Source organism: Sesamum indicum, linkage group LG2, assembly GCF_000512975.1.
Source record: "Sesamum indicum cultivar Zhongzhi No. 13 linkage group LG2, S_indicum_v1.0, whole genome shotgun sequence".
Lineage (NCBI taxonomy): Eukaryota > Viridiplantae > Streptophyta > Magnoliopsida > Lamiales > Pedaliaceae > Sesamum > Sesamum indicum.
The window spans coordinates 12035059-12044904 of NC_026146.1; the positions used below are offsets into that span (position 1 = coordinate 12035059).

At 34.4% G+C, this 9846-nt stretch overlaps 1 protein-coding gene across 1 annotated transcript; it reads left to right on the plus strand.

Moving 5' to 3' along the window:
- LOC105156285 lies at positions 3104–4213 on the plus strand. Its single transcript, XM_011072382.1, has one exon. It carries the CDS (start codon positions 3104–3106, stop codon positions 4211–4213), a length of 1110 nt encoding a protein of 369 aa, XP_011070684.1.

The following is a 9846-nucleotide window of genomic DNA, read 5'->3' on the forward strand; positions in this document are numbered from 1 at the left end:
TTTATTAATCTATTGGGATATTCGATCATATGATCACTCAGAATTATGGTCGTCCACTTGATATCCACTAACTCAACAACAAATGTCAATTGAGATTTGGTGCAACTGTTCCACAATGGCTGGTCGGCAACATGCACTATATCGTAAAAATGGTCTGCCAACCCTGACAGATAAACATATAAGCCACCGTCATAATAATATGAACTAGGACCGATATCAATAAGGTAGGGCCTTGTACCATCACGAGACACACTATCGTGAGAAGAAGAAAAATAACTCGACCCTACTGCATCAAAAACCATCCTCTGCGCCAAATCCATCTATTGTTCATCACCCCAGTATGAATAATTACCCTCCTCATGAGCAGTTGGGGTTTGCTCCTTCGATATTGGAGGGGCAGTCACATCATCAAAGTACTCCTGCACCGGCTCCTTGCTATGAGAAATTCAATTATAATATTTTGGCATAAATCCTCGTATACACAAGTGATAACTAACATCGTCGAGTGTTTTAAACTTTGTACTTTCGCACTTCTGGCAATGGCACCTAATTTTATCTCCATCCATATGTCCATGCTGACACTTGGCCTATTCTATGAAAGTTTTAACCTCATTCTCAAACTCCGGTGTAAGATTTGCCTTTCTCGAAAGGTTCTTATGATACATCCATCTCTTCAGTTCTAGTAACATGATGATATATATATCATTGCATATGCACATGTATATATATAATTATATAATTCGACGACCTATAAATCTAAAAATATTAAATTACACTAATTAAGAATACATAACGTATAAGATCAAAAAATTATAAATTTAAAAAAAATAAACTACAATTAATTTAATTAATACAAATGATTAAATTACTCGTTGTAACCTGGTCAACCAACTTAACAGATGATCAACAATTGACGGTTCAAAAATTAAGTAATAATTTACTTGGTCAAGTGTATATGCACGAAAATCAGAATATCGAGAGTGTGTGTGGTTAATAAGAATTTCTATAATAAATGAAATAAAATAAAAATAACTTACAATACAATTATATATAAGCCAACTATATATAAGCCATTTTCTACTAGCCTTTGTAATGGCTTATGGAATGACTAATATAGCTATTGAAAATTAGCTGTTAAATAATGTAGCCGTTATCATGTTCGCATTTGTAATACTATCTTGTAAAAAAAAATCGTCTTTAATCACGCGATTTTTGTAACACCTTCTTATTGCACAATTTCTCGTGGTTTTCTCCACGATTATTGTAACGGCTTCTCATATTTTTTTCCAATCCTTTACAAATATTACACGCTGTTACAGAATCCATAGAAAAATAGTAATCACCAAATATATGTAATATGTTTTGTAACGGCTAGCATAATACGAAAAGTTGACCGTCCCTAAATTCAAAAACTATTACAAAATAGTTACAACTTGTAACCCCTTTACGGATAAAAATAAATTGTAACGGCTTCTTCAACGACTTTGGTCGTTACCAAAAAAATTAAATTGTCATCAGCCCTTCCATAACGTCATTACATCCAATCCGTTACAAATACGTAACAAATGGCCATTCCAAAAAAGTCGTTACAAATTTTGGATTTTCTTTGTAGTGAATATAGTACAATATATTACTTATATCTAATAGTTTATCAATGTTGGTAAACATAAAATTGAGCCACTTAATATAATCATTTTTAACTCAATCCCAATAATTATCCTAAAGATATCTATACCACTTAAATTCCGTCATTCCAAGTAAAGGACACCTTAATATAGTTAAAATATATGAAATTTCTAAAAAAATAAGATTTTTTCTTGTCAATTAAAAAAATCAATTATAATCTTGAAGATAAAATATTTCAGATATATACAAAACAAAATATCTAACATATTTAAAATAGGTCATGTTTCTAACCAATTCTTTTGTTGTAATTTAAAATTTGGAGATAGAATTTTGGATAAATACGAAATAAATAATTAAGATATTTAAAATAAATAATGTTTCTAATCAATAATTTTTTTTCTTGATAATTAAAAAATTTATTATAATTGTGAAGATAAAATTTTGAATAAATACAAAATAAATATTTAATATATTTCAGTAGACGTGTTTTTAATCAAGAAATTTTTTTCTTAATAATTAAAAAACTCAAAATTCTAAGAATTCACTATTAAGAGTATTGAGTCAAAAAATTGGCTCAATTGCGGTCAACTATCATTCTCACATATATATATATATATAGATAATAGTATAGATGTAACAAAAGATTTTCAAAATTGTAAATGACATTTTATGAGAAGTTCATAAGATTTTCAAAATTGTAAATGACATTTTATGAGAAGTTCATACAGTTATATATATATATATATATATGTGTGTGTAATTTGTAAAAAATTATCATACTATGTTGAACAAACTCTTTTTCCACATATGTAAAAGACCACAATGTTTTAATATAAAGAAAATAATAAAATTTATAAATAAATATATAAAATAATTAAGTTACAATATGTCAATATTAAATAAATAAAAACTCTTACACAAGAAATAAAATGAAAAACACAAATCTCACAATCAAACAATTTTTCTTTTTACATATATCTCATAAGAATATATCACAAATAAACAACATCTCATTGTTAAACTATCATAATAATTAGCATCATTACACTTTTATCTGATAGCGAATTACATACTCCAAAATGATATATTATCTCAACCAAACTCAATTTATCTCTTTTTTCCTTGAGAAAGTTATGAGATGATAATACAATCAATTACGCTCTTATATCCCATTTTCATTCTAAAATATCAAATTTTCATCCCAAAATTCATTTCCAATCTCAAAAACCATGTCACAAATCCGTAGTTTGACCGTATCTCCAACCCGTATGGCTCTCCAACATGGGACTTAGGTCGCAAATTCCGATGGAAAAAGAGAAGTAAAAAACAAATCATATGATTTTGTTTTCTTCTTTGCCCGAAATTTTTGTAGCCTCATAAAAATGAAATTTTGATAAGTTCTTGGAGGTTGGAGGAGTAAAAGGGGGAAGCACAAGATGGCAAAAGGCCAAAGCAAAAAGCAGAAGAGTAGAAGAGGATGAAGGTTTCAGTGAAACTCCAAGATCACCACAAAAGCCACGACCAGAACCACCACCCGCCGCCACTCCTCCTCCGTGCCAAAATACCAATTACAATCTTCAACCTTCCGTTCCTTTCTCACTTCTCCACCACCACCGCCCACCCATCTGACCTCTCCCTCTCTCTATCCACCAACTTGCCTTCTGGGCCCTCCCTCAAACTCTCTTATGCCTCCGCCGCCGCTGCCGCCGCTGGGGCTGAGGCTTCCGCCGCCCCCCTTAGTCTGACTCTGAAATCAGGGACTGGCCTGTTTGGATCCCCCAAGAACTCCCCTCTCGTCATCTCTGCTCACTTCTCTTTCAACCCTTCTAATCCTAACCATCCTAACCCCACTTTCTCTCTCTTCTTCAAGCCACAACTGGGCTCTTTCTCTCTCCGAAAATCCACCTTTTCACACGCGGGATCCAGTGGCAGCAGCGAACGCGCAGATGGGCTTGCTGGTTGTGATTCCAACTCCTTCGGGTTTGTGCCACTGGAGAGCCCCGCAGTTGTGAAGGACCTCTCAGCTGAAAGACATGATAAAGATTCCATCTTTAAGGGGATTCAACTGGCGGCGAGGACAGAAATGCTTGTGGGTAAGAGGGTGGCATTGAATTTCAGGTGGTTCACAAAATTTTCCGAGGATCAAATGCCGGTTTTAAGAATCAACAAAATTGGTATTCAGAGGGTTGATGATGTGTTGAAGGATGATGAGGAGAGCAAGAAGAAGAGTGAGGCGAAAGCTGGGGAGCTAGAGATGTTGAAGGGTATGTGTTTTTGGATGAAAAGGGAGTTGGATGTTTTAACTAGAGTTAACAGGGAGATGAAGTGTGAGTTGGAAGAAATGAGAGGGGGGCATTTGGCCAGGAATGGTGGTGGAGATATTAGGGAGGGCGTTGCGAAAAGGGCAATGCCGTCTGTTAGGAGTCCTTCGGGTGGGTTCGAGCAGTGGAGAAGTAAGCGCAACGGTGGAGGCCAAGAGAATGGCAATGTGAATGGGGAAAAAGAAGACAAGAAGAACGGTAGTCTTGCCATTGATGTTGAGAATGAGTTGCAGAGAGCTATAAAGGCTGCTGCTGCTGCTCCATAAGCTTTGAGTTTGTACTTTGTGAATGTATAGAAGATTAGAACTGTTGTTTGTTATATTTGCACCCATATTCTCATACTATAAGTCATTACATGCTTGATGCTTCATGGATTTTTAATAGCTACTCATCAGTGTTTGCTCGCATTTTCTGCTTGTACAAAGAAAAACTCTGCTGCTGTGGGTTTTAAACAGGCATAAAGCATACTCGGTGATATGTGTGATGGCATGGAATATAATCATTGTCTCAAAGAAATATGGATTGGAGTATGTGACTTGAGTACTTTCTCTTACAAGAGTACTGTCCCAGCGGATTTGTGTTTATTGCAGTCGAATAGGTAACACCATTGAGGGGGAAATACTACCATATTAGGAGAGGGTTGGAGCTGATTCTCACCTTATTAGTTTTGTTTACGATTGGAGCAGTTCTTGCCTAATAATGATGTACATAGTTGTTACTTGCTGATCAAAGCTTTCTTGTTTAGTGTTCTTTAACATCTGCACTTCCTTCACACACACACACACAGTTTAGAGTTGAGGCTGACTTGACTCCCGAACCTTTAAGAACGAAGTATGCTGTTGTCTACGTTATGTGGATGGGATGTCTTTCTTTTTTAGAGAAATAGTTAACAGGGATTGTGTCGTTAATGGGGGGCGTGGTGGGGGGTCGGATTTTTGGCCTATAGATGTTTTCAAGTTTCGTTGTGACTATGTACATGAAGAGGCTAGAAAGCTCCAAATGCTTAGGTAGGCTTAATCAGATTCTAGTAGTTATCTGTTGATTTTGATTCAATGCCATTCATGTGTTCAGGATATTGACTGAAGCCTATGATGATGTCAAATAAGTTTTAGTTTCTTATGATTGATGCGACCAACATAATGTTGTGTGTGATGTGGTGTAAGTTTACGTTCCAGGTGCTATCTAGTAAAGGAGGAAAAAACTCGCATTTGATGCGGACCAAGTGTTTTAGAAGGAGCTTTTCAATGCTGATGACTTGACCTGTCAATGAATAGGAACCACCTCAAAAAATTGAAATTTGACAGACGCAGATACCTGAAGTAGTGAGCCATACAGGAGTAAGAGGAGACTACGACTAAAAGCATTTAATATGTAGCGAGGGTTGTTAGATGCATGGGATTTAAGTTTTGACCTCAACCTACCTCTTTTTCCTCACTCAACCATGGCCTTGCTAGAGAGAGGAGGCCTAGGAGGTGCCTCGGCCTACCCATCATCACGCCCTCTCGGCCTCAATTTCTTGAAGTGTGGTTGTCTGAGAAGATGCCATCACATTGCCATTCTTTTCCTCTTTGTGGGGAGATTGGGTTTTTTGTCATGTTTAGTGAATGAAATTGAGGCGATTACGGGTCTGTTTGAATGTCCAACAAGTGGTTTGGATGGGAAGTCTTCTCAATGGGGATGAGTGTAGATGAGAGGAGTTAGAAGTGTGAAGTGGAGTTCGAGAGTGAAATGGTTGATTGTGAGGAAGAAGAGGTTTCTAAGGTAGTTGGGGCTCAAGAGTTTGTTTGATTGGGAAGAAAAGTGAGACTATAATAAAAAGGGAAAAGTATTATTTTAGTCCGTTGAGTATGTCTAATTTTAATTTTAGTCCGATAATTATGTCCATTTTTGTTTAGGACCAATAACTTACGAAATTGCTTACTTTTAGTCGTCTGGCAGATTTTCGGACAATTTTACCCCTATGAGTGCATATGGACTAAAACTGCCTTTCAAAAATGGCATAGGGGTAAAATTGTTCGAAAATCTGTCAGAGGATTAAAAATAAGCAATTTCGTAAGTTACTGGATCTAAACAAAAATAGACATAGTTATCAAACTAAAATTAAAATTAGGCATACTTAGCGGATTAAAATAGTACTTTTCCCTAATAAAAATATAAGTAAAAGAAATGTATGAAAAATAGTTTGGTATTTGATTAGAAAAAGAGATGGAGGAGTCTAACTTTGTTTTCTTCCAAAAATTAGATGCAAAAGTGAAAATATAAAATCAAATTTTGAATAGAAGTTTTGCTTAATTTTTGCACTTGGTTTTTTTGATAATAATAAAATATTTTTTCTAAAATATAAATATATTTTATTTCAATTACTATATTTCATATTTATTATTTTTATTATTAAAATATTAAATATTAATAAACAATTGAGCGTTGAGTTCAATCATACTCCAACTAAATAATATAATTATTCATTCATACACAACAAATAAACTTACATGGTTGTCAACGATATTTTTTTTAATTAACTAATCATAGCAATTTAATTTATATTTTTCTATGATATATGAATAATACCAGAGAATATAGCAAATAAAATATAAAAAATAATCTGCGAAAGTTTAATATCAACTTTACATGTGCAATTTTAACTTCACACTTTAATGCATGTGAAGGATATAACTTCATTGCTATAAAGGTAATTTAGTCATAAAAGTTTTATTTAATTTGTAATAAGTTAATTGAGATTTAATTATTTTTATTAATATCAATAAAATTAATGAATTTTGATCAATGAATAATTTATTTTAGATAAAAATAAATTTTAAAACACTTAAATATAATTTTTAAAAAATTTACGTATAATTACCCAGGAGATGAACGGGTTATTATTCCTTATTTTATGATAATAAATTTTTATGCTTAGGGTTTTATGCGCCGCCCACAACTTCGCTGCTCTCTTTCAGGACTCTAGGGTTTCTTTTGTTCGCCCGCTATAAATTCCCCTTTCCTCCTCCTTCTGCTCATTCCGATTTCTTTTATTTCTGAATTTCCAGATCTATTTTTCCAAAAGGTTATCTCCTATTTTCTTTGTTCAATTTATACGAATTTAATCAGCGGTGATGAATATCTATGTGCCGGAGGCGCCAGCCGTCGGTGACGGCACTCAATACCTCTAAGAAGTTCTGAGCTCTTTCTTATTTTCTTTCAAATTTTTTGTCATTTTTCTTTTGTTTGGTTTCGGAATCACTCGAGGCCAATGTTTGATTGTATTTTGGCGAGGTGACGATGAAACTCATGAAGTCTGTCAATCCACTGATCTTGTGTGATGTCAACCATGAATCCCGACAGGTTCTGATCGCTTTTGTATTATGTTTATTGAATTTTCTCTAGTTATATAGTATCAATTTCATCCAAAATATTATTTTTGTTTGATTCTGTATTTTGTGAATGGTTTCGGGGCAGAGGATGAATCTAATGTGAAAATGGGTAATTTGCGTCTGAATCTCATCATGATGCTAAATTCACCTTGGAGACCTGATGCCCTTCTCAAGTTTCTAAGTTCTTTTCGATATGTTTTCTCTACACGTCTTTTTCGGAAATCTTTGATAAAGTGGATTGCTACGACGTTATGTATTTTTTTTAAATAAATTTTTAACCTTTTTGTTTATTAAATGTGTTTACCTAAAATTTTATATAAATGAATAAAATTGAATGTAATTTTTTGAAATGGGTAAACATTTGGTTCCTCAACTATGCTAATAGCTCAGATTTGTCCCCTTGTCATTATTGATTCCTTTCCATATCTAAGTGTTACAAGTAACGGATTTATTCGGGAAAAAAATAAAAAAATGTTCTGCTACCGAAAGGTCTCAAAACTACCAAGTGCGCTACTTTGGTGCCATATTTCTCTTGAAAAATGTTTACTTCACGTGACCATTTTTCTCCAATTTGACACTTAACCATAACATTCTTGGTCTTTATTTTTTTCAGTTTTTTTAAATAGGATTAGTAGTCTTATTATTATTATTATTTGTTTGAGGTAAATGAATGGACTTTATTAGCAAAACCAACATGTCAAACACACTTGAGACGTGCATAATTAAAAGAATAATTATTCATGACCCACTCACCTTATCAACCCTTAATCCTCGCTATCAAACAGAATGCTACAACACCTATACACGCCTAACTCTAACAGACTCCAAAGCTGCAAGGTGTTCTTCTTGAAACCGCAATGCTTTCTGAGCCAATTGCAGCACTGCTGGAGCACGCCCCTCCGCCACCACTTGGTTTCGGTGTTGCCATATATCCCAACAGACCACCGAAGATTTATCTCCCCCTCCCTTTCCTGGGGCTGGATGTATTGCCCACATCCATTCCTTCACGGTATATTGCCCATATCCATTACTTCATGGTTGCGGCCCTAGTAGAGAGTTAACTCTCTATGGAAGTGCGCAAAATAGTGCTGCAACAGGGCGTGTCCAGTCATCTCCTCCCCTACATTGCGCAAGCTGCACAGTTCCCTCGGCATGCTTGCGGCGCTAAGTTAATATGCGTGGCAGCCCCTCATGACACACTCCCCCCATATTTGAGGCAAAATTACTTTGAAAAGGTTAAAAAAAAACAATTGTGAAAATGGAGTGAAATTGAAATTCATAAGATTTTAGCGGTACCGTGTTAACAAAATGCATGCCACTGATTTAATTTTTTTAATCATGTCATCGTGATGACAAATTGTGGTGACATGTTTTATTAAAAAAAATTAAGAATCAAAGAACCCCGATCTTAGATTCTGGTTCTTTCATTAAATGTAAATCTGGTCAAAGTAGCCTGATTTTGGTTGACATTGTTGCCAAAGGTGTTGCAGCGCTGCACCACTACTGGTTGTTTCAGTGGTAGTGTAGTGTTGCTATTCACCCTCCTTGCAGCTCACATTTTATAAGTTTAATATGCAATTTATTCAACTCTCATTGGAGAGTTGAGTGAGATTTTGTAGGGAAGGGTGAGAGTTGTAGTAGATTTTGTAGAGAAGAAGAAAAACTTTGAGCAGTGATATTTTGTAGAGAAGAATAAAAAATTTGAGTAGTGAGAAAAATTTGAGCTTTCAAATATTTATATTTTGAGTGATTTGCTAACTTTTGATACTAATGTGTTGTACGAGTAGTTAAATCATTGGTCTGAAGATGTGTTTGAGATTCATGTTTCAACTTTATACGTGCGATGAGGTGGTATATCTTTATTTTATGTTTTAACTCGTTCTATGTCACATTCGTGTTTTGAAAGTATTTCAAAATATAGAATTTTTGGGTGTTTACAGTGCAGTTACATTGAGATCAATCAAGAGATGACGTTTAACACACACTTAATTACTGTATTAATCAAGAGATGATGTCTAACACATACTTTTCATTTTTTGATTGACGAGGCAGTTGTAATACTGCAGGACATTGATATTATTTCGATATTTTTGGTAGAAGGTAATCTTATTATCGGAGTAGATACAAGGTATAATACTCAATAGTGACAAACATCAATGGTTGGGTTTTATGCTAGATGAAAATGCTTTTAGATGGTTCAAAATAAAATTGATAGTGTTACACGAATATTTATTTGAAAATACATGTGATGATGATAGCTCATTTTTTAGGCTGTATTATTGGATGCATGTATATGTGCCATGTGCATCATTGGTTGGGTATTGTGTCCTGATACTACGGGGAACATTGTGTCGCTATTGTATTTACGGTATATGGAGAACATTCATTAGGAATGTACCTTAAATTCGGGTTCAACAGTGTTGACGTATTTATATCGAGAGTTGTGTACGACATCACAACAAGGAAAAATTAATATTGTGGTGGCATGCAATTATTATAAATATGGGCATGGTCTCGCATCATAACAC